Raw genomic sequence first — 26505 nt, 5'->3', positions numbered from 1 at the left:
AAGCTCAAGAGAAATTCTCAAGAATGACTGACAGGCACACGGCGAGTTTGCTGGAGGTCTCCCAACCCGTACTCTTGGATCAAATTCTCAAATACTTTTCCTGAGCTGAACTCTGCTCTCTCTTCGCTGGACACCTGCCAGGAGCCTGCCTCAGCCCAGAGCATCTCAGAGGGTCTGTGACCCCTGCTCGCTGAGGCGCGGCCTCATTCCTGCTGTGACCTCGGCCCTCTCCTCGCACGAGGACCAATGTGGGGACAAAAGCAGATCTGACACACAGACCTAATTCCAAACAGACGGCAGAAGAATGAAGAGCGCAGCCCCAGGAGACCCGAGATGCCATGGGGAGTGCAATGAGGATGTGTTTTTATAGGAAGAAGATTTTCCACAGTGAATAATAAATCACCACCACCACCACGGCTTCCCTCGGCGATGAGAAGTTCCTCCACAGTGCTTGTTATGTGGATGCTCCTTTTATATTTTTATTTCTAAAAATGGCTTAACTGAACATTCCAGTGAGGGATTTTGGTCCCAGGCCCAGCAAAATTGGGGCAGGATGTGAGAATTTGGAAGAAAAATTGGCCACAATTGCACCAAAGTCATCTCAGGCTGTGGCTTTTAAAGAAGAAAATTCGAGGAAGACCGAGTGTGCTGTGAAGTGCTTTCCATCTGCCCTTCCAGGCGGGGCAAGCAATGGGCTGAGTGTACGGACTTCCAGTAGGAAAGAGAAGTGTCCGGGGCAGATGTGGAGCTGTGCAGGTGTGAAGCTGTGCAGGTGTGGAGCTGTGCAGGTGTAGAGCTGTGCAGGTGTGAAGCTGTGCAGGTGTGGAGCTGTGCAGGTGTGGAGCTGTGCAGGTGTGGAGCTGTGCAGGTGTGAAGCTGTGCAGGTGTGAAGCTGTGCAGGTGTGGAGCTGTGCAGGTGTGGAGCTGTGCAGGTGTGGAGCTGTGCAGGTGTGGAGCTGTGCAGATGAGGAGCTGTGCAGGTGTGGAGCTGTGCAGGTGTGGAGCTGTGCAGGTATGGAGCTGTGTAGATGTGGAGCTGTAGGGCCTTTCCATTGTTGCAGGGGGTTCTACGGGACATCGCCAGCTAGGTTTTGTATAACTAATTAAGGGAAACTGGGAGGAGGTCCAGGGTTCAGAGCAAAGAAAATCCCCAACCATTTCCTTTCTTACTTGTTTGAAGCTAGCAAAACTGTCACAGAGACATTACGGTTTCTTTTTAATAAAATAGTTTTGTTTAGTGTCCTTTAAAATCCAAGAGACGGGACCTATATAAACAAACTACAAGAGGCTTTACAGAGTATCTTGGACATGGGTCCCAGTCCCCTGTGAGGAGGGGCTGCCATTCGTTTCACTGAAGACTTGAGATGTGTGGAGGGCAGGGGTGGTGCTGGCAATGGAGACCCCACGGGGGAAGGAGGTAATGCTGCCAGCTTGTCCCTTTCCCCCTGGAATGCCAACAGAGAGGAAAGTGGGCGGGAGAAGGGGCAGCAAACTGACAGGGCTGCCTTGTTGGGCAGTCCTGACTGTGCGGTTGGGCAGCAGTAACCCCACTGGAAAGCAGTGTCACAGAGGAGGGCGAGGGCAGAAACAATGATAAGAGGGCAGTGGAATGACTGCAGGGCCCGCTGCTCTGCCCTCCCCTGCTCTCTTAGGCCTGGTCTCGTCCCACTTCTCACCTCGGCCAGCAAAAACAGGGGCTCGATCACATCTCTCTCTACTTGCAACTCAAAGTGAATCAGCTCCTGAGCCAGCTTGTCCTCTGTCTCTCCACAGAGTTTCAGCATCTTCCTGCAACAGAGGGGAAAATCCATACTGAACACCCTAGAAAGCAAGGCGTCACCTGCGGCACACTGTCACCACCTCCTGGCCGGGTATACTTTTATGAGACCACGTTCACAGAGCGGTTGATTTCCATGGTGTCCCATGGACCAACGTGCTCCATCCGTTTTCATGTCTGAAGTCATCAATTCTTAAAATGATGCTGAGTACCTACTGTGTGCCTGTGGTAAAGGGGACATGTCGGGAAACATAAGAGAGATGTGGGGAGAGCAACTCACATGCCGAATCCACAGGCCTACAAGGAGCCAGGTGCTCCTGTCTCCCAACAGCAATGGAGAAACAGCTAAAACCAATGCCTGGGCCAGCAAGCCTGGGCCTCGCACGCATTTCAGGGAGTGAGCGGTGTTGGCTCTGCGTGTCTTCCTCCTGCCCCGGGAGTCAGATTTCGGGAACTTGCTACGTCAGTTCCCAGTCAATCATGTGTCACAGCTCACAAAATGCTGCGGCTGTCGTCTTCTCTCGTTTTTCCTGCCTTTTTGGGTTCTTTGAGAAAAGAATCTCTTTGTCGTAGTGGATTTGGAAGGGAACCAAATTAGACGTGTGCGTTCAGTCCGTCATCTTTACCTGGTGTTCTCCGTCCCTTTACTCTCATCCTTGTGTGTGACCCTTAGAAAGAGCATCTAATGACTTCACGTTTATCCACCTGAGATTCCCTAGGTCATAAACAGTCAAGTTGATTCCATTTCCATCCCTAATGATTACAGGCACACGCAGCAATTACGATGACCTTCATGTTCTGTTTTCTGTTTATTATGCTTTTTTTTTGCTTAGTTTTTTTCTCTTTTAGTCCCTTCTACGTTTATTTCATTTCTCTTTTTACCCCTTTACCATTTTGAGGTTATACATTCCATTCCTGTTCTTTTGGTGGCTACTCTTCCTTCCCTAACACGCGCTTTACTTTAAACGTAACATCTTCTCCTTTCAAACATGTAAGAACATGAGACGCCGCCTCTCTCCTCAGCGTTTCAGGTTATCATTTTCTAATACGTTAGTATCACTTTGCTTTAAATCCTCACCAAGTTATCATTATTATACTGTTACCATCAATTCAGGGCTTATTTATATTTATTTACCCTAATGGGTAGCAGGGTGTGCAGAAATATGCCACAATGGCAGGGCATTATTTTACACGGAACGCAACTGAGAAGAAGCAGATACAAAATAAGCTCTGCGCCCCCCGCCACTTGCTCACTTGCCTAAAAGCAGAAAATAAATCTGTAAAAGTCTCCCTCTTCCCCGCTCTACCAGGAAGGACAAAAGTTCAACACCAGAGACCACTCCAGACTCTTATCAGCCTGGAGAAGACACCAAAGAAATAACAAACTGCTAATCACCTCTTACCTTCAGTTAGCTTCCCCATTCATTTGCCTTCCCATAATTTGTCACCCTAGAAATGCAAATTTCTTCTCCTGTGTCTTGCCACCTCTCTGAAATCACTGCTCGGTTGGTAAGCGGCTACGTAAGCCCAGCTCTGGCCCCTCCTCTGAGTTTCTAATGGCTGAGCCGTCCTACGGGTATGCCCTGCGCACCGGAATAAAGCTGCATCTTTTTCTCTTGTTAATCTGTCCTTTGCCAATTTAACTTGCAGAACCACAGTAAAGGGACATAAAATGAATAGGAAAAAAAAGAATTTTTTTCATCCCCACACCATATTCACTATTTTTCTTAATGCTATCTTGCTACTTGCATTTCATTCCTTTCTTTGCATATAATCTATTTTACATAAACTTAACTAGTTCCTTCAGTGAGAATATACAAGTAGTAAATTCTCTAAATCCTTGCCTGAAAACATCAAGATGATCCCTTTATTCTTGAATAATAACTTAGTTTATCACAGAATCTTATAGTCTCATATTTTTGCTCAATACTTGAAGATTTTCCTCTATTATTTCCTGGCATTTGTTTTGGCTGATTAATAAGTAGTTTGTTATCAGTCTAATTGCTCTTTCATATGTAATTATCTTTTTTCTGTTTAAATTTTTTTCTTTTTAATAATTCCCAGTTTTACGACAATGTGTCCAAGGGTAGATTTCTTTTTTTAAAAAAAATGTTTTTATTGATTTCAGAGAAAGGAAAGGAGAGGGGGAGAGAGAAAGAAACATCAGTGATGAGAGAGTCATTGATCGGCTGCCTCCTGCACGCCCCCTGCTGGGGATCGAGCCCACAACCCGGGCATGTGCCCTGACCGGGAACCAAACTGCCATCTCCTGGATCCTAGGTCGATGCTCAACCAAAGAGTAATGCCAGCCAGGCAAGGGTAGATTTCTTTCTGTTGATCTTAATCAGGACTTTTTTGTGCTTCTTAATCTAAGACTACGTCTTTCTTCAAATCTAAAATCTAGAAAAGAAAAATTCAACCGTAAACTTCCCTCCTCCGTATTTTCTTCTGCAGGAACTACTGCTAGCCATAGTTCTGTACCCATCGCCCACGCCTCTCCATTTAACAACGTCTGCTATGTCCCTATCTCTCCTACTTCATTCTAGTGGCAACTCCAGATGTTTTAAAGTTCACCAGTTTTCTATCTGAGTGCAATATTCAGTTTATCTCAAATAAGGTTTTAAATTATAGTGAGTATAATCTGAATTTTAAGAAGTTCTATTGTTTTTTTCTTTGATTCTGCCTATTTTTTTCATACTGTTTCACTCTTTTATCAAGGATTATTTGGTCCGTACTTAATTTTTAAATTGAGGCATAACCGACATATAACATTAGTTTCAGGTGTATAACACTATCATTCAATATTTGTACATACAGCAAAATGATCACCACAATGGTCTACTTAATATTTATCACCAAACATAGTTACAAAATTGTTTTTTCTTAAAAATATGAAGGCTTCAATAATTCATCCTTGCGCAGGGGCCGCGCTAATCTTCTCTGTGTCATTCCAATGTTGGTATATGTGCTGCCAAAACAAACGATGTCCTTACTTAATTTTAAAATTTCACTGTAAACATAATTACTTCATATTTTCTTTCATACTGTCCTATTATTTTTGTACTGATTCTCCTACTCACTGTGCCTGAAGATTCTCTCTCATGTCCATTCTATTTTTAGTTTGTTTTTATTATGAGCTCAAGACCAGCAAGGGTTGTTCCTCTGGGAATCCCATAAGTTTTGACATGTGACATTGAGAGGATTCATATTTGCTTTTACTGGAGCGCTAGGGATTTCAATTGTCCTTCAACAGTTTTATGTTAATTTCTCCTCCTGGGAGTTGCCTCACTGCGTAGGCAATAAGCATAACTTCGCAGCCTGGGGCTTTGATTTCTCATTGGCAACCTTTTCTTCATTTGCACACGGTCCTTGGATAGACTGGAGGTGACCTCAGTGCTCTCCTGAGCAGCTCTGGTCCCCTTTCTATGGAGGGGGACTTACCTAGATTTGGCAAACCCACACGCATGGTGTCACCTTACCCAAGAAGTGTGTCATCTCCCAGGATAGCTGACCCTTCCATCAAACACTGAGCCAGTGTCGTCAAAGGCAATTTTTTCTGAAAAGGAAAAAACGGCTGTAATGAAAACTACCTTCAGCAGTCACCTGCTTTCTCTAAAACAGCAAAGAGTCAAATACTCACCTAGATCCTATATTAGCGAAGAAACAAAATGATTTTAAAATATGATTAAAACCTAAACATTTAGAGGATTTAATGATGTGTTAGAGTCAGAGATGTCAAAATTCAGAAAATGAAAACTGAATTAAATTTGCCCATTTGGAAAATAAGCCTAAAGTTGACTGGCTGCATTTTGACAGAAAGCGGGATGGCCAGCAAGAAAAGAGAGAACATTTCAAAATTACATTAACAAAGATTTGAGCAGTGCTTTGATTTCCAAAAACCAATCTCTCATCTGAAAAGTGTATTAGCCCCATTTTACAAATGAGGCAGATTATGGTCAAGAAAGAGAGAGAAAAGTGTTCACATACAATTACAATACAAAGAAGGCAGGCTCCAGGATACAGGCACACTCCAAATCAGATACAGAAGGGCCAATAAGCACATGAAAGATGCTTAACGTCATTAGTAATTAGGGAAATTCAAATCAGAGCCACAGCAAGATACCACCTCACACTAGGATGGCTACAGTAGTATTAATAATACGTATTTTTAAAAATCAGAGACTGAGTACTGGGGAACACGCGGAGACACCGGAACCTTCATGCACTGCTGGTGGAAATGTACACGGGTGCAGCACCGTGCAAAAGTCTGGCAGTGTTTCAACAAGAAAAACAACTGTCACGTGGCGCAGCAATTCCTCTCTTGGGTAGACGCTCAAAATAACTGAAAACAAATGTTCAGACAAAAACATGTGCATGGCTGTGAGGAGCAGCGCTATGCACAGTAGCCAAACAGTGGAAACAGCTCAGCTCTCACGGATGAATGAACAACTGTGGTACATCCATACAACGGAATATCATTCAGCCATGAAAAGGAATGAAGTCTCAACACAGCCCACAACCTGGATGAGCTCTGAAAGCATCATGCTAAGTGAAATGAGCCAGGCACAAGAGGGCACCTACTGTGTGATTCTATTATATGAGCACACAAACCCACAGAGACAGAAAGGAGATCAGTGGTTGCCAGGGGCTGGGGGAGGGGAAATGGGGAATGACTGATTAATGAGTATGGGGTTCCCGTTTGGGGTGATGAGAATGTTCTGGAATTAGATGATTATGGTAGTTGCATAAAACTGTGAATGTACTAAATGCCACTGAATTGCACACTTTAAAATAAAGTGGTAAATTTTATATTATGTGGGGAGGGGGGAGGGAAGACAGGAAGGAAGGAGCATGTTGCTACAGGAGTGTAGCATGACCCATTCCCTCCTTACTGTCCACAAGCCCTGTCTCTCCCAACTGTGCCTGACCATCCGCACACACTGAAAACAAGCTACGAGCTGCGAGCACGTCCTCAGGCCCCTGGGCCACTGCTGCAGAGACAGCTCTTCAGGCGGAAAGAGACTGAACTACGTCCAGCCCCGAGCCTCCTGCGATGTCACTCAGCGGGCTTCCGCCGCAAGTCCCTTACGATCAGTATCCCGGGGGCCTGCCCCGTACGGCACCCGGAGACTAGACGGGAACTTACACTCCACTGCGGGGAGACGAGCGAGAAGCGGGGGCGCTATGATGCAGATCCCTTCAGATGGCCGGGAGGGCTACAGACGAGAGAAAGCGGGGCGGCGGGTAGAGTGCGCAGCCGCGGGGTGCAGCTGCGATGAAGGCACGCCTGCCTCTCGGGGTGACATTAAGACGGTCCGGAGTAAGAGAAAGAGTCAGCCACGCCTCGAAAGATTTGGAAAAGGACACTCCAGGTGGAGGGGCCTGCGAAGGCCGTGAGGAGGGAAATGGCACGGCCAGCCCCAGGTGCCCAAGGAGGCTCAGGTGGCGGGAGCAGAGGGCGGCAGGGACAGCGATGGGAGAGGAGGGCAGAGGCGAGATCCGGTGGGGCCTTGTCGGCCAGAGGCGGGCACTGGGGCTTCACTCTAAGGCATTTGGGGACAACTGAAGGGCTTGTTTAAAAAGAGCACAGTGGGGTTAGTGTAAATCCAGTCCTGAGACACAACTGAATGACTACAGGGATCAACTTGTAGATTTTTAGGGCTCCATTCACTAGAACTTAGGAATCTGGTTTGAACATCCCAGGAGACCCGCACCCTAAGGCATCTCCAGGGAAGACCTCGGGAGGTAGGTCAACCCGGAGGAGTGACACGGAAGTTCCTGGGGTTCCTGAGGTAACTCCAGGGGGAGAGAGCCCAAGACACCTGTGCCGATAAGGCCTTCGACAGGTCTAAAATACCCCCCTCCCTGCCTTAGACAGGTCCACTCCATGGAAGTCAGGTGCCTTTCACTCAAAGGATAAACTTACTACCCCATCATTTCAAATAAAATGGGACATTCTTCTTGCAAAAAACCAGATCAGGCAACTCAGTATTAATACACCCAAATTTAAGCGCCACTTTCTGATTGTCCTCCAAAGCTATTAGGTACAAGTCTCCAGACGCTTAAAGGCACAGGAAACAGCATCTTAGGAGAGCATCTATTCCCACCTCACCAATTAAAAAAGGTTACTTAAAGCACATTTTAGAAAAATGTCCAAAGTGGTGTTAAAAAGAAAAAGAATTGAGCAGGTATGCTTGCTATGCTCACAGAGAGCATGGCTTAAGGTGTTAGGTTTGGTTTTGTTTTTTATCTTTAATTGATTCTTAGAGGGAGAGGAAAGGAGAGGGAGAGAAAGAAACATCAATGTGCTAGGGAAACATCAATTGGCTACTTCCTGCGCCCCCTACTGGGGATCGAGCCTGCAACCCAGGCATGTGCCCTGACGTGGAATCGAACCCGCAACCTTTCGGTGCACAGGACAACGCCGGACAGGGCAAGGTATCAGTTCTTAATCAGGGGCGATTTCGTCCCCCTGAGACATTTGGCAATGTCTAGAGACATTCTGGTTGTCACAACGTGGTGAACAATACTGGCATCTAGTGATTAGAAGCCAGGGGTGCTGCTAAACATCCTACAACGCACAGGACAGTCCCCCAAAATAATGAATCACCCAGCACAAAACAGTGAGTTCAGCAGCTGAGAAACTCGACTTAAAGAAAGGTCTTCAATCTGCAAGTTCCTAAAACATCCTCATAGCCAACCAGCGAAGATGCTCCCCCTGGATGTCAGACAGCACAACCGTGGTACCGGGGAGCTCGCACGGAAAGAATGTTCTGGGCTTTGGAGGATCCAGAGTCCCATGACCCACCTTCAGGGCAAGGCCGCAGCTTTTCTGAGTCCTTCAGATTTTGACAAGGAAGCAAGATAAGGGAGGATCTTGCCTGTAACAATCTAATGGGAACTTCTAATAGCCCAGGAGTTGACACCGTTTGGACAAACATTTCTACCAGTTGGTAAGTGAAGCTTTTCCAAATATGGAAAAGGGTTAGTCCAATCAGTCCTGTCCGTGAATCACGTAGGAGCTGTGCCCATTGGTGACTAAAGAAGTGAAGATGAAGCCCTAACTGGTTGGGCTCAGTGGTTAGAGTGTCAGCCCGAGGACTGAAGGGTCTCAGGTTCGATTCCCAGTCAAGGGCACGTACCTCAGTTGCATGCTCGGTCCCCAGCCTGGTTGGGGCGAGGGTGGGAGGGAACCAATTGATGTGTCCCTCACATAGATGTTTCCCTCTCTCTCTCTCTCTCTCCCCCTACCTCCCTCCCTCCCATTCTCTCTGAAAAGCAATGGAAACAATATCCTTGGTGAGGATTTTAAAAAAAAAGAAGCGAAGACCAAAATCAGCAGAATGAGAACAGCCACTGAAGACTGGGGCTGATCAGAGTCGTGGAGGGAGGGTGGTGAGGGGACAGCCAGGGTCTGTCCTGTAAAGTTCACACTGGAGAACCCGCCTGAAGTGACAGGAGTGGAGGGCCCTCCTCAGGAGTCACACAGGCAACGTGCTCTCCTAGTCATTTCTAGTCACTTCACACCCTCACCGACGATTCTGAGGTCCTCTTAGGTGGCTAAGAGCCTTGGAGCAGCGACAGTGCCACAGAGTGAGAAAGGTGTTCCTGCTTCTATTGCCTTTTAATTCTTAACATTTTCACAAGGAGGAAAAAATTTTGTTTGCTATCGTATCTAGCTTACCTATCTACCTATTTATATGAAATGAATTAGTTTTTCAGTAGAAAATACATTCGGATGGTTCAAAACTCAAAAGGTGCTTGAGGGTTTACAATAAAAAGTCTCCGTCCCATCCTTAACTCTCAGGCGCCTAGTTCCCCTCACCGGAGCTTGTTGTAATTGGATGCATTTTCCCCACAAATGTCAGCCTGCTGTATACCCTCTGGCTTGCTTTCCTTTCCATGGAGAGAGATCTTTTCAGGTCATTTCCTACCATGACATATAAAGCTAGTTTGTTCTTTCTTTCTTTTTAAAAATATTTTTTAATTGATTTCTGGAAAGAGAAGAAGGGAGAGGGAGAGAGAAAGAGCAACGTCAATGTGAGCGCATTAGATCAACCGGCTGCCTCCCGCACGCCCCAGCTGGGGATGGAACCCGCAACCCGGGCACGTGCCCTGACCGGGAATCCAACCAGCAACCTTTTGGTGCACAGGACGACCCCAGCCAAAGGAGCCCAGTGGCCAGGGCTACCTTATTATTTTTTGTTTAAGTGACCATGTAGCTCACTGAATGAAGATGACAGAATTTAAGTCCTCTACTGACGGTGTAAGTCTCACAAACCAGGGCCTGCGCTGTGGCAGGGCGACTCGCGCAAGGGAGAGCTCACGCTAGGAGAGGAGGCGCCGAGGAGGCTCGAGGGCGTGGATTCCAAGGGCGGGAGTGGGGCTAACGGGCTTAAACCTCGGGGGAAATTAATGAAGAGTTTTTATTTGTGTAGATGCCTTAAGAATAAAAAATGAGAAGAAATCCACCAAAAGAAAAGAGAAGGAAGAAATGGGAAAAGGAGCCCATCTGCAATCACAGGCAGTAGGAGTCCACAGGCTGTAACCCACAACAGACTACAAATTATTTCATTTTCTAAAGGAATTACCTAAGACAAAGAAAAAAATGAGTGCTCAGTGGATGCCAGGCACTGTGCTGGACGGATCTCACTGAACCTAATGACTGCCTACCACTGAGGCATCATTTCCTCTCCCCGCACCACGCTCACCCCGTCCCACTTCACACGTAAGGATACTGAGTCCTACTCAGAGGCTCAGAGAACAGACTGAGGGTTGCCAGAGGGGTGGAGGAGGTCGGGGGGATGGGTACAAAGGCGAAGGGATTAAGAAGTGCAAATTGGTAGCTGCAGAACAGCCAGAGCACTGTAAAGTGCAGCATAGGAAATACAGTCAATAACATGTATGTACGGTGCCAGGTGCGTACTGGACTTACGAGGGGATCACTCAGGAAATTATACATATGTCTTACCACTATGCTGCACAACTGAAACTAATATAAAATGATACTGAATGTCAGCTAAAATTGAAAAATGAAATAAAAGGGGAAAAAAAACCATGAAAATAAAGGATATTGAGTCTTAGAAGGGTGACACTGCCTGCGGATCTGGAAAGGCGGCTCAGTGTGTTTCCTTCGCCAAAAGGATCTAGGCTGAGAGAGCCACCTGATACGCAGGTGAGTATTAGAGACCATGGTAAAAAGACTGTGCTTGGCAAACCTCAACCTGGCCAGCGATTTTCAGGTCAAAGAGAGGCTATTAAAATGAACTTCCCCCTGATTCTACAGTGCTGAAAAACCTTAAGAATTAAGGGAAGGAAAGAGAATGTTCTAGGGTTTAGAAGCAGTCAATATGACCTGTCGAGACGACTGTCGTCTCTAAAATTATCTTGGGCACAAGCAACACAGTTTGTAGGATGACTTGGACAAAAACTCAATTCTAATATCCATTCCGTTCCCCAAACACACACACAAACATGCACACAACCCCACAAACTCCACTCTGAACACTGCTGTCTACCACCCTCTAGTTCTAAGCCCAACCATTCTTCTGTGGGTCACGCCCCAAAAGACACAGCCCAGACTCACTGCTCGGTGCTCACTCTCAGCGGTCATGGCGGCCTGAAGCTGTAATAACGGCGGCCGGTTGTATTTCTTTATATTTATTCATGTTATGCATTGTGCTGGGCATTTAGTGCCTCACCTCACTGAACTCCCAAACACCTCTGGGTAGGAGTTCATTACTGTCATGGCCGTTTCCCAAATGAAGGAACCAAGGCATAAAGAGGTAAGTGACTCGCCCCAGGTCAGGCCTAATTAGGAAGCAGTAGAGCTGAGTTTCACCCTGGGATAGTCAGGTCCCCAAGCTTAAATTCACAACCATCGTGCTAAACTGCTTCTGTGTAGAATAGGAAGGATTCATACTGGCTTGCTGATGTGTTAGGGGCCTTCCACGCCTAAAATACTCAGGGTCATTGATTCATGACACAATCTATTTTTAGCATTGCCTAGCCTGTGACAGGCTCCGTTCTAGGCATTAAGAATATAGTCATGACGGAGAGATAAGATCCTTGCTCTCATGGAGCTCACATATCAGTGATGGGGAACAAACACACGAGCAAATGAATGATCACAATGATTTCAGGTAATAAAACATGCTATAAATAAAATAAAATTAAATTAAATTAAAATAAAATAAAATAAAATAAAATAAAATAGGGTGCTGTGATTGGGGGATGGAAAGAGCAAACATGTTAGGCAGTAGGGGAAAGAACTGAACAATGCGTTGCAGGCCTACAATGTTGGGGAAGAATATTCCATGCAGAGGGCAGAGCAAGTGCAAAGGCCCCAAGGACATGAGCTACGCATGCTCAGCAGCAGGTCAGTGGGGCTGGAGAATGAGATGAGGGGGAGGGGAGCAAGGGCTGAACTCCAAGGTGCAGGGCCACGGGAAGGAGCTGGATTTTTTTCTACAATGGGAATCCTTTGGTGGGATTTAGGCAGGAGAGTGGCACCATCTGGTTCCCATTGTAAACACTCATTCAGGTTGTAGAGAATGGATTATGAAGGGGTTGGGAGAGCAGAGAAGAGAGCAGAATACCTGCTAGGAACGCTGTGTTCGGGCAAGAGATGACAGTTGCATGGACTAGTGTGGCAAACGCTGGAGCCGATGGAAATGCTTTGAAGGAAGAGCCAGCAGGACTTGGTGAAAGACTAGATGTGCAGAGTATGGAAAGGGAGGAAAGAAAAAGAGATGATGTCCGGGATTTCGACTGGAGCAGGCAGGTGGATTTTCGGTACCATTCTGACTTCTGTTTTTCTTTGCTAGATATTCCTCCTGTTAGAGCTTAAAATACTGAAGTTCCTATGGTTCTCGATTCAAGGACCACTTGTCTTCTCACCCTGTATTTTCTCCCCAGGTGATCCTTTCACCTCCCATGGACTCAACAGTCACTCAAGCCAGGGACCCTGAAATCCCTCTCCATTCCTCGTACGCCCGCATCCATTCAGATGCCGAGCCCTGGACACTCTACATCCAACATCCACCACACATGCTAATTCTCTCCCTCGTCACTGTCCCCGTGGCATCTCCCTAGACCACGCCCGTGTGTCTCCCTGTCCCTTACTTCCACCACAGCCTCTGCCCCATTCAGCTACTGCCAAGGAATCTGACCATGCTGCTCCTGATTTAAAACTGGCTTCCCACTGTTCGTAGGGAAGAAGTTCAAACCCTTACCAAGACCCACAAGGTTAGATCGGGTCCCCTGCAGTCGCGCCTCATTACCTACCCTCCTCGCCCTTGACTCTAGACACTCCGGCCACCTTCATGTTTCTCAAAAATGCCTTCGTGTACCTGGGAACTCCACAAAGGTCATCCCCTGCCCTGGAGGCATGTTTGCACCTTTGGTGCTATCATTTGCTTGTCCTTAAAGGCCACTTTCTCATGGAAATCTATTTTATTGCTAACAAGCTAATCTAAGCACTAAGACATGATTTGTGTAACTAATGAACTGCGTGATGCCTGCTTCCCTCCAGGCTGTGAGCTGACAGAGGACAGGGAGCCTGCTGAGAGCGCTCAGGACTTGGCATATATTCCACCTTGCACTCCAGACTCAGTACTTCCTAAGTATTTGTAGAGTAAAGTGGAGAAATACTTACACACGCTAACCGTGTATTTGCTGAACGTGACTTCCCTGTGAGAAATGCAAGGACGGTAAACAAAACCAAACATTTTCATTACATTAAGAGTCTTAAAAAAAATCTATGAATCAACCAGCTATTAGCCTGGACTAAAGAAGGAAACCTCATTCATATCCTTTCTAGTCCCCACCCCACATAAGGAATCCAGTTTCACTCAGTGCACACCAGGTAATACTGTTGTGGTCACCGAGTTAGTGGCAACAAAATTCCAATTTTCTCTCATTCCCACATGGCAGCCACCCCAGCCTTCAGGCCAAACCTGTCAAGGTGTATGATAAAAGTTTCAGTGCTGGAAACTGTAACTAAACCGCTAAAGAGGTAATGAGCTGGTTAAAAGAGAAATGGTGAAAAGCGACAACTTACATGTGCTCAAAAAAAATGCAGGATCCTGCCTACATACTGTCCAAGTCCCTTCCAATCCTGAGATCCCACGGCCACACGCTCACTTCAGCTGGCCTTCCGCCCTCTGAGAACGTCCGTCTCGTGACCCTCCTTCAACACCCAACTGCCCCCGCTGGTGTTTGTTCATTTGTCCCCACAACCACCACCTTTTCTGTTGTCTGTTCTCTCTCTGTTTCCTTCTTTTTTTTTTTCACTTTTTATTTATTTTTATTAAATTTATTGGGGTGACATTGATCAATAAGATCATATAGGTTTCAAGTGTACATTTCTATATACGTGATCAGTATATTGCATTTTGAGACCACCACCCAAGGTTAAATCATATCCGTCACCCGCTCCCTCCCTCTGGTAACCACAGTACTATTGTCTGTATCTACGAGTTAGCGCCCCTCTTTCGTCCCTTTTTCTCTCCACACATTCCTTAGATCTTGACCCATTTCCTTACCTAATAACCACAAAGAACTAGGCAAATATTTCCGTATTTGAGGCAATTAATAAGTGTCATGCTTCCCATTCAATCTCTCAAAGAGAGATTTCTACTTTAGAAAAGATTTCTACTTTTTTCTACTTTAGAAAAAAGTGAAAAATTTAGCCTTGGAAATGTTTTTCCTGTAAGTCTGTGACTGTAAAATATTTCAAGTGGCTCTCTGACTCTCTTTTCAGCCAGATCATTTATTCAATCGTAGGATAAGAAAAGACTTTGACTCAAGAAATCACTGACAAAATTAAGCACCTGAAATGTGTGTAGTGACATCACTGGTCTCGCCATGCTTGAGCACCGACTTCCACCACTGACTTCTTCCAGTCAGCTAAACAGGTGCCTAGTTTATGTGTTAATCACTGCCCAAGGCGGTAGCCCTCAGGGCCTGACCACACCGTAAGCATGTCTTCCATGCTAACAGAAGCCCAACTGTGTGTGTCTCAGCAGGTGAATCATGGATGGTCATGACAAACCCATTTCTCTCTGACATATTCACCTCTCTGCCTCCCTTGCAGCTAGGTAGGGAGACAAAAAAAAAATGTTCTGGGCAAGATTTTTTTCTCCCCTACAAAAAAATCCTCTCACCACCCTCACGCTTCCTGCCTTTGATGTGGTTATATGTGGACGAAAAGCCTGGAGCTGCAGCAGCCACATTATGACAAGAAGGGTAAGTCCGAGCATTGCAGGAATTTTGAACCAAAGCTGATGAACAAATCTTGGGAACAGCTACTTCAGGCTGTTGAGACATTAAGTACCTTTCTGCTGAAGTTACTATTAATCAGTGTATTTAATTAACTATGTCTTCTATTTTTCATATTCTGAGGCTTTGACATCTGGAGCCTTGCTAATCCTGGAAGGACTGCCCCTCCCAGGGTTAGCCAATTCCTAGAGACAGTAACTAACTCTCCCATGAGTGTGTCTTTCAAGTGCAAACCAACCAGTTCTGAGTCCCCCTCCCCAACCACTTCTTTATGGAGTTCTCATACTCCAGGCCACCATCCACCTGCCCTAATCACCCCAGGATGATTACCTTATCCCAGACAACTGAGGACAGCCCATGTCCCACAGCCTGTTGAAATTATTCAAACTAGCCAATCCTAAGCCGCTCACCCCGCCTCACCTCCTTCTTCCCCTGGAAGCTACAATAAAGGCTCTTGCCCACCTTTTCCTCCCTCTGCCTCCTTACAGACCTTGGCGCTTCTCTGTGTGGCCCTACATGGCACAGCATGCCCCCTCCTCTGGGGAAAGTAAGTAACAAACTATCTTCTCAGTGCCAATCATCCCCTGACCTGTTGGCCTTCCCATATCTCAAATTTTCTATTAATACACTATATTTTGGCATACTTGGGGAGCCAGATGTCTCCCAACTGAGATGATTGGCAAGACTCTCAATCCAATTAAAGTTCTACAAATCTAGGTAATGTTACCTTATCCCAGAAAAATAACGCTAGTGTAAACACCACCAAAGGCCAGTTTCCAGCCTCGAGAGGAAACATTCAGATGCCACTCATGATACCAAAACATCCTGTACTGTAGATGGGTTCTTTTCTTTTCTCTTCTTTTTATATATATTTTTATTGGTTTCAAAGAGAGAGGGAGGGAGAAGGAGAGACAGAAACATTAATGATGAGAGTCATCGATCGGCTGCCTCCTGAGCCCCTCTACTGGTGATCAAGCCCACAACCCAGGCATGTGCCCTGACTGGGAATCGAACCGCAATCTCCTGGTTCAACCGCTAAGCCATGTCGGCCGGGCTGTAGATGGGTTATTTTAAAAACAGGGCTTCTTGGAACAGAAGAAAGGAGGTGGGTCACAGGCAGGCCTGGCTGCAGGCCTCTACCCAGAACAGCTCCCAGAGTCTCACAGTAGAGGCTTCTTTGGTTAAAGAGTTTCATGTCCAAAGCCATTCTGCAAACTCTCCCTTTAGGCTGTTCAGGCTCCCCTTGCTGAAATTCCTGATAGATGAAGAATTATTCCCAAAGACGTTTTCCAAAGCTGTGAATGTTTTACTTCTACCACACGAGTGATTCCTGCTGAGAATATTAGGAAGACAGAACTGGGGCTGGGAAGCAAATGGAGTGATTGACAGAGCATGTGGAATGGGCTCCTGTACTGCAGCATGAGATGGGATGAAGGGCAGCCAGGACACACCCCACAGTGGTCAACAGAAAGGAGGCCAACATAGGCGTGTGCAGGGATGCTCTGAGAGACCACCAGGAAACTGAAAGTCCACAGTAACTCCGGGTCAGAAAAAACTCAAACAGCCCTGACCGGGTGACTCGGTTGTTGGAGCATCATCCTGTACATGGAAAGGTTGAGGGTTCGATTCTTAGGGCACATACCCAGGTTGCAGGTTCAATCCCACCGGGATCGATATTTCTCTCTCACATTGATGTTTCTCTCTCTGTCTCTGTCTCCCTCTCCCTTCCACTCTCTCCAAAATCAATTAAATATATATACATATATATATATATATATATATATATATATATATCTCCTCAAGTGAGGATTAAAAAATAATAATAAATTTAAAAAACTCAAACAGACACCAAACATGTTGATTGTAAACTTAAGAAAGCAGAAATAAATCTCTTGGATTGCATATCCCCTGTTATAAAGCCAAGGGAAGATCTAAGAATCTTTTTATCTTTGGTGGAGATTTGGAGCAAGGGGCAAGAGGGAAGTAAGTCTGCAACAACCGTTCATACCAAGGACTGTCCAATGGAATCCCATTATGCAACGCCCATTATTACTAGTGGGTTATATACAAAGACACTGGAGTGGTTCCATTTAGCAGGCTCTTTGTCGTTTCATTACAGCAAAAACTATTTTCAAGGGCCTTTCTAGGTCACTTATAAGCTTCAAAAACACAGTATACTTTTTTCCATGAGATCGTAAGATATTATTGAGGCAAGTGGAATGTATAAATGATCTGAGGCAGGGATAAGAGCAAGATTTAAAGCCTCCCCAATGCTGGGATCTCACACACGCCCCCGCAAGCCTCCAGTTGCCCCAGATGGGGAAGGAAGAAGGAGAGCTGAACCTTGGCTGGTGAAGACGAGGATGCTTTGGGCAGGCTTCAAAGGCAGGAGGGCTGCCACACAGCAGAGCTACGCCGGAGGTCGATTCTCAGACAAAGAAGCGGTCGTATAAACAGCCATCCCAAACACGGCCCCAAGTGTGGGACCCTGTCATCAGTAGGCAGACCCAGCCTGCCCGGGGCTAGGAGGGCACTTACAGAGCGCTTGTCGGCCTCCGCCCCTTGCTGGCCCTGGAGACATGCGGTCAGCTTCTTGTGGGTGCTGTGGGAAACCTGCTTCACCAGCTCCAGGCGCTTCTCCACCTGCACACAGAGCAGTGGTGACGTCACTAGGTGAGGGCAAGGTCAGCAGTGGGGTCACAGGTCTGGACAATCAGGGAAAAGAGTCCGATGCATGTTTCTGCAGGGACAGAACTGCTGGGGAGACGTCCGATTCTGGAGGACTGGGAGGGACATGGTCTCAGACTGTGGGACTCACTGCTAACCGCACAAAGAAACGACTTTAAATGTCTCCGAAAACGCCTTATCCAAACTGGTACTCAGAGTGAAAGGGGCTGCTGTAAAGCACAGAGGGGCGCCTCTAAACAGATTTGTATGAGTTCACATGGCACGGGGGGTGGCTTGGTTTTAAAGGGGAAGTATCTTCAGTGTCCATCAGCTAAGGGCCGGTGACAACCGTACCTGAAGGAGGTCTTCGCTCAGAACTTCAGTCTTTTCTGCCCTAAAGAGAAAAATGAGAAACGTATCAGAAACAATCAAACAATGAGGAACAGTCTCACACTTACTCCCCACCCTCTTCTCTTACATAGAGATTAGAAAAACGGAGACATTAGGAGCAAAAATGTCTAAAAGAAAAGCGACAATGCTGAAATTGACCAGGAACCTTAAAATAACTGCAAACAAGACACCCTGCGGAGCCTCCTGCTGCCGACTGGAAGCTGGGGGAAGGAGAGCACACACACTTTTCTTCCCAGGCTTTTTTAAAGTAACGGAATTACGTAGGTACTCCCTCCTCTATCCCGAACAAGAACAACTACAGAGACCCCAGAGTCCCGATGACAAATGCAAATATCAACACTGAGATCTGGCGACCAGTGTGGGGCCCCCAGCAGGTGAGGAGCCTGGCCTTGAGATTTTCAGGGTGAGAACCTAGACACTGGATGAACGGTCCCAACCTGTGAGCAACGCGAGCCTCACATCAGAGAGCAATGCATGTCTTCTTTGCAGAAGAGCATCCCAATGTGTCACTTCGAGATGCTCAGAGACAAGGTTGCCGGTGAGTTCTCCCACACAGGTGTGCGCTCTCTCTCTCCCTCTCTCCCCTCTCACGCTCACGCCCTCTCACAAAAGCTCACACGAAACGCCAATTCACATGAAAACTGATCAACACCGAGATTACAAAGACAGATGAAACAGCATACAGAAAGTCCAAATAACTGAAATTACCAAAGACTGCAACATATGTATAAAATATTGAAGAAAAAATGGTATGTTAAATAAACCAGCGACACCACTTGTGCTTCTAGGAATACTGAGTAAACATATTTTACCTATTTCTCTCACTATGTACAAACAAAACCAGGGACATTAGATATAAAAAACAAACATAATACTGCAGGTGGAGAAAAGGCGGACTGGCTAGGAACCTCCAGACCCAGGGAATGGCGTGGCAGGGTTTTTTGCTTCGTATGTCCTGAAAGTGGAACTCAGGAGGCTCCGACCTGCAATACCAATGGCTGCAGACAAAACAACCCAAAGAAAGCCTGGTCTCTGTAGCCAAAGGATCACGGAAGTGAGTTATTTATAGATGATAACTGCTCACTCTGGCCAAATGCTACAGAAAAAACTGTTTTCCTAGCCCACCCACACAAGCAAAGGCTGAGTAGGGAGTAGGGAGGAGCCACCCTCGCCAGCCTGTAACAGGGCCACAGTATCAGCGCCAGAGAAAAACGAATATGGAGCTGCGACATTTATCACTGCTGGGCAGTGACAATGGAAACCACGTGGGGAGCCTGGACATCCACCCTCACTTGCTTAGGAAGCATCCCTCCCCATCCTCATGGAGGTGGTGTCGCAGGAAGCTGAAGTCAAGACTTTCACCACCACCCAGTGGTAACAAGACCACTCTCTTCCATGATATTAATGAAAGCCAAGTGGGGAGCAATAATGAGGCACTCCTACCCCTCCCAGTCACAGAGGTATCAGTGAAGGCCTATTAGGGAGCCAGAATTCCCACTCCCACCCAGCAGTAACAAGTAGCACCCCATGCTTGGGGGAGTGGGGACACGAAGGCCGAGTAGGGAACCTAGATTTCTGCTCTCACTTGACAGTAACAAAGAAAAATTCTACCTTCCCCTGCTGGCTTTAGATAAAACCAGCTAAAACAGAAAGTTTAAATAAGATCCAGAGTCTCATAACACTCACAGTATCCAGATTTCAATAAAAAATTACTCATTATACCCATAGCCAGAAAAATCTCAAATTGAATGAAAAAAGACAATCAATAAATGCCAACAGCAGGATGACAGAGATGTGAGAATTATCTGAAAAAGACTTTAAAGCATTCAGTATATAAATGCTTCAATGAGTAACAGGGAACATTCTTGAAACAAATAAAAACAGAGTCGCAGAAAAGAAGGTATAAAGAATGAAATAAAAATTTTAGAGCTGAAAAGTGCAATAATCTAAATTTTAAAATTCCAATGGATGGGTTCAGCTGCAGAACAGGGGGGCAAAGGAAAGAATCAATGAGCTAAAAGGAATCACAATAAAAAAAAAATTACTTGTCTGAACAACAGAGCAAACCCAGGTCAAACCAACAAATAGAAACGAAGTCACAGGGACCTGTAGGACTATAACAAAAGATTAAATATTTATGTCATCAGTGTCCTAGAAAAAGAGAATAAAAAAGGTAGTGCTGAAAAAATACTCAAAGAAATAACGACTGAAAACTTTCCAAATTTGGCAAAACACATAAACCTACATACTGAAGAAGCTGAGCAACTCCCAAAGAGAATAAACCAAAGAAATTATCACCAAGAATCACAGTCAAACTTCTATAAACTAAAGGCAAAGACAATCTTGACAACAGTGAATGAGAAATGACACCTTACTCACTTGGAGGGGAGGAGAGCACTTGGAATTAGAGATTCCTTTTGAGAAACCATGTAGAACAGAAGAAAGTGGCACATTATTTTTCAAGTGCTAAAAGAAAATAACTGTCAATCTAGAATCCTATACCTACTGCAAATATACTTCAGAGATGAAGAAGAAAAACCAAAATATTCTCAGATAAAGAAAAACTAAACAAAATTGTTATCAGCTAAAGACAGGTCTAAACTGAGATAAAAATGGTAAAGAAAAGAACCTTGAGCTATCAGAAAGAAGAAAGAACATGGTAAGCAAAAATGGTAAATACAATTGTCTTTCTTTCTCCTCTTGAGTTTTCTAAATTATGTCTGATGACCGAAGCAAAGCTTATAACATTGTGTGATGTGGTTTTAAATGTAGAGGAAAATTTTAATATAATTATATCATAATCGGGGGAGGATTTTGATAGATTTCACTTAAATTGGTAAAATGACACTAACAGACTGTGATAAGCTATATATATGTAATGTAATACCTAGAACCACTACTAAAAAAGCTACACAGATATACTCAAAAACCTTATAAATAAAAATGTAAACTAACCACAGAAAAGAAATAGAACACAAAGCAATGAAAAAAAACCCAAACAAACGTAAAACAAAAGATGAAATGGCAGAAATAACAGAAATAAGCCTTAATATATCCGTATGATATTAAATGTAAATGGTCTCCATGTAGCAATTAAAAACAGAGTGGCAGAATGGATTATAAGTATGGTGTCTATAAGAATCTCATCTCAAATATAATGATATAGGTAGGTTAAAAGTAAAAGGATAGGTAGGAAAAGCATCCTGCAGGCATTAATCAAACGGAAACAAAGTGGCAGTACTATTATCAGATAAAATAGACACCAAAACAAAAATATCGAGAGAACCATAATATAATGATAAAGGGACCAATTCACCAAGAAGATATCCCTTTAATGTGTATGCACTAAACAAGAAAGCCGCAAAACACATGAAGCAAAAACTGATAGAACTGAAAGAAAAAGAGAGAAATCCACAATTATAATTGGAGACTTCAACATGCCCTCTCTCAACTATTGATAGAACAGCTAGTTGTTTTTCTAAATGTCAGCACAAATATATAAGAACACAATAATTGCATTAAACAACAGGATTCCCCCAATGGACATTTATAGAACACTCCATCCAACATCAGCAGAATATGCATCCTTTCCCAGTACATAGGCCAAGATTGAAAACATCTGTGTTCATAAAACAAATCTCAACTAATCTGAAATAACTGAAACCATATGTAGAATATTCTCAAACCAGGAGATCACAGTTCGATTCCCAGTCAGGGCATATGCCTGGGTTTTGGGGTCAATCCCCAGTGGGGTATGTGTAGAAGATAGCCGATCAATGACTCTCTCATCATTGATGTTTCTATCTCTCCCTCTCCATTTCTCTCTCTGAAGTCAACAAAAAATAAATAAAATCAAGGAATGGTTTAAAAAAAATAGATAAGAAAATATTCAAACACTTGGACACTAAACAAAAACTTCTAAATAATTCATGGAACAAAGAGAAAATGACAAGGGAAATAAAAATATTGAAGTGAATAAAAATAAAATACATTAACAAAATATTAGACACAGCCAAAGCAGTGCTGAGAGGAAAATTTATAGCACTGACCCCATATATTAGAAAAGAAAAATATATTCAAATTTAAAAAAATCTAATCTCTTACTATAACCACTGATAAAAATATGACCAGAAATAAGTATAAAGCTAGCAGAAGGAAGAAAATCATAAAGAGCAGAAATTAATAAATTTAAAACAAAAATAATAGAGAAAATCAATGAAAGAAAGAACTGGTTCTTTGAAAATATAAGTAAAATTGAAAAAAACCTCTAGTACAACTGAAAAGAAAAAAAGACAAATTACTACTTATAAGAATGAAACAAGGAATACCTTTATAAAATCCTGTAGATTTCAAAGGATGCCTTTAAACAACTATACGTAGGTAAATTTGACAACTTATATGAAATGGACTAATTACTTAAAATGCACAAATGGCCGCAATGCACCCAATATAAAACAAATAATTTTAATAGTCCTATAACTATTAAGAAATTGAATTTGTAGCCATGGCCGGGTGGCTTAGTTGGTTGGAGAGTCATACTGATACACCAAGGCTGCAGGTTCAACCCCCAATCAGGGCACATACAACAATCAACCAATGAATGCATAAATAAGTGGAACAACAAATTGATGTTTCTCTCTCTCTCTCAAATCAATAAATAACATTTTTTTATAAAAGATATACTCTTTAAATAAAAAAAGAAAAAAAATTGAACTGTATTACTAAAAGCCTCAAAAAAGAAATCTTTAGACCCAGAAAGCTTCCAAGAGTTCTACCAGATGTTTAAAAATAATTAACTCCAATTCTACACAATCTCTTCCAGAATATGAAAGAGGAGGGAACACTTCCCAACTCATCTTATGAAACCAGTGTTGCTCTGATACCAAAATGAAATGAAGAAAAATTTTAAACAGGTAACCAAAGAAAATATTTCTCATGAATATAGATGCAAAAAAACCTTAATAAACATTACCAAATATAATTGAACAATATATAAAAAGAATTATTCACCATGACCAAGTTAGGTTTATTCCAGAGATACTAGGCCAGGGATTTGAAAATCAATGCAATCTATCATATTAAATAAAGACTAAAGAAGAAAAAATACATGATCATATTGATCAATGTAGAAAAAGCATTTGACAAAATTTAATACCCATTGTTAGTAAAAACTCTCATAAAACATAGAATGGAACAGCCTTGACTTGATAAATAACATCTGCAAGCAAAAACAAAAAATACCCTAACCTACGGTTAACATTACACTTAATGGTGAAAGCCTAGTGCTTTCCCATCCAAGACCAGGATCAAGACAAGTACGTCTGCACTCATATTCCACATAGTGCTGGAGGCTTGAACCAGGGCAATCAGGTGAGAAAAGAAGACAGAAAGATACAGATCTGAAAGAAACAAATAAAAATGCCCCTATTTGCAGATGACACGATCATCTATATAGAAAATATGAAGGAATCTACAAAAGAAATTCCAGAACTAATAAGGTTGTATGACACAAGGAACAAATGCAAAAATAAATTTTATTTCCATATACTAGCAATGCGCACATGAATACTGAGAATATAAATAAAATACCATTGACAACTGCTTTAAAATAAAATACTTAGGTATAAGTCTATTGATATACACACAGAATATGTATGCTGGAAACTACAAAATGTTTATAAAAGAAGTCAAAGGAGATCAAAATAAATGGAGACACACACTGTGTCAATGGACTGAAAGGCAGCCCAGTAAAGATGTAAATATTTTTAAAATTAGTAATCCCTGGCAAAATTTTAGCAGGATTTGTAGATATAGACAAAGAGATTCTAAAACTGATGTAAAACAGTAAAGGAAGTAGAAGATTTAAAAGAATTTTTAGAAAGAATGAATCTGTAGAACTCACTACACAATTTTAAGATTTTATGGTAGTGAAAGGACAGAAAAACAAATCAGTGGTACAGAATAAAGACAACAGACCTAGACGGACATAACCAACTGATTTTTGACAAAGATGCAGAGGTACTTCAGTGAGGAAAAAGAGACTTTCTAACAAATTCTACTGGTACAACTGGATATGCATATGAAAAAATATGGACCTTGACCGACACTTCAAATAACAGTTAAATATAAAACATAAGACTATAAAACTTTTGAAGAAAACATATGAGAAAACATCTTTGACTTTGGGTTAGGCAACGAGTTCTTAACTATGACATCAAAAGCATGATTTATAAAAGAAATAAACTGATATATTAGACTTCATCCAATTTAAAAGGTTTTGCTTTGTGGAAGGCATTATTAAAAGATAAAAAGACAACCCACAGAAAGAGAAAGTATTTGTAGATCACATATATGATAAAGGAATTATATACAGAACATGTAAAGAACTCCCAAACTCAACAATAAGAAAATTCTATTAAAAATGGGCAAAAAATCAAACAGAAACTTTATCAAGGAAGATCTATAGGTGACAAATTAGCACAAGAAAAATGGTTAAACATCGTTATCCATTGAGAAAATGCAAATTAATACCCAGATGCGATAATACTATTAAAATAGAAAAATAACAACGAGAAACAAAGAGCCTGAGCACGTCCAGTTCTGGGGGGGACACCGAGCACCTGGAGTTCCCAGACGCGGCGGGGGAGGCGGAACGCCAAGTGAAAAGGTCAGCCGCTGTGCAAAGAGCTGGGCGGACTCTCCTAAACTTGGACAAACACTTGCCGCTTGATTTAGCAATCTTACTCTAGAGAAGTAAGATGTATGTCTACAAACACACAGAAACCCTCACGAATGTTCACAGCAACCTGTAAAATCAAAAACCTGGAAACAGCCCAAACGGTCTTTCAGCAGATGAATGGATTAACAACAGACCACTGCTCAGCAATAAAGCGGAGGAGACCACAGACACATGCTACATGGGTAGGCGCCAAAAACATTACGATGCTTCCTGAGAAAGTCAGTCTCAAAAGGTTACATCATTACGGCGTGATTCCATTTAGGCTGCATTCTAGAAAAGCAAACCTACAGGGATGGAAAACAGCAGTGGGAGGCACAGACCGGAGCGGGGGAGGGTGTGATCCAGTGAATGAAGGTGATGGACTGTTCCATATCCTGTTTGTCAGTGACTACACAAATCTATGTGTCCGTTAAAACTCAGAGCTATACAGAAAAACGTGACGTTTACTTTACGTCAATTTTAAAAGTAAAAAAAAGTTCAAGATACAACTGAGATACTGGAAAACAATATCGTGTAAATCCAGAAGGGATGATGATAGGAATGAAGTATTCTAAGCTCCTCGTAGCTGTTGTTAGGGAGTTAAAATAATAATTTAGATTTTGTTAGGCTAAAACATGATAAACATTTCAAGGGTAGCAATAAAAAAGTAGAAATAGAGCACATATCTTCCAAGCCAATAGAGGCAAAACAATTAAAATAAGAACACAAAAACGTAAAAATCCACAATAGAAACTCAGTGAATCAAAACAAAGGGTAAAGATAGTAGTAGGTAAAGCAGTACAGAAGAAAAAAGTAGAAAGTATAAAGTGAAATAATAGTACAAAATAAATATATCACTAATAAAAATGGACTAAATGTGCCAGTTAAAAGCTAAGGAGTTGGTTGGAGTGTTATCCTGAACAACAAAAGGTTGCAGGTTCAATTCCTGGTCAGGGCAAAGACCTAGGCTGCAGGTTCGATACCCGGTCTGGGTGCGCACAGGAGGCAACCGATGGATGTTTCTCTTCCACAAAGATGTTTCTCCCTCTCTCTCCCTCCTTCTCTCTCTAAAATCAATAAAAACATACCCTCCAGTGAGGATAAAAAAAAATGCTAAGGATATTCATTCAGCTTAAAAATAAAAAAATCTAGCCCTGTGATAGTCCTAAGAACTGTATCTAAAATATAAAGAATCAGGAATATTGAAGATAAAAGGAGAAAAAACACATACCAGGCTATTTCTAATGAATATTACATTAATATTGCCAAAACAGACTTTGAGGCAAAAACAAAACAAACCAAAAACTAAAAAAGGCATAACAAGAGAGAGAGGATCACAATGTAATGATAGAAAAGTTTAACTCGTCAAGAAGCTCTGAGAATTCGGAACTTGGGTATGTGATAAGAGTCACAAAATATATAGACCAAAGCAGATAGAACCCCAGGGAAGCCCTGAAAATTTACAATAGATGTCACCATTCCTCTTTCAATTAATGAGAAATAAAGGGAAAAAAAGTGAAGTGTTGTCTGGTGTAGCTCAATTGGTTGGAACATTGTCCCATATACCGAAAGGCTGCGGATCTGATCCCCAGTCAGGACACATACCTAGGTCCGGGTTTGATCCCCGGTCAGTGCGAATACAGGAAGGCAA

At 43.2% G+C, this 26505-nt stretch overlaps 1 protein-coding gene across 10 annotated transcripts in view; it reads right to left on the bottom strand.

The window, feature by feature from the left end:
- The window catches only part of ARHGAP44 (Rho GTPase activating protein 44), a 163900-nt gene that overhangs the window by 55496 nt on the left and 81899 nt on the right, over positions 1 to 26505 (bottom strand). For all 10 annotated transcript variants that reach the window (XM_081116145.1, XM_081116147.1, XM_081116143.1 and 7 more), the window contains exons 2-5: positions 18080 to 18119; positions 17597 to 17701; positions 5257 to 5333; positions 1677 to 1788 (exon numbers count right to left, since the gene is read on the bottom strand). In XM_081116145.1, the coding sequence (XP_080972271.1) occupies positions 1677 to 1788; positions 5257 to 5333; positions 17597 to 17701; positions 18080 to 18119 (334 nt within the window). The remainder of the gene's footprint in view (positions 1 to 1676; positions 1789 to 5256; positions 5334 to 17596; positions 17702 to 18079; positions 18120 to 26505) is intronic.

Source organism: Miniopterus schreibersii (assembly GCF_964146895.1).
Source record: "Miniopterus schreibersii genome assembly, chromosome: 16".
Classification (NCBI taxonomy): Eukaryota; Metazoa; Chordata; class Mammalia; order Chiroptera; family Miniopteridae; genus Miniopterus; species Miniopterus schreibersii.
The sequence above is the reverse complement of the archived record's forward strand: the minus strand, read 5'-3'. Positions and strand labels throughout refer to the sequence as shown.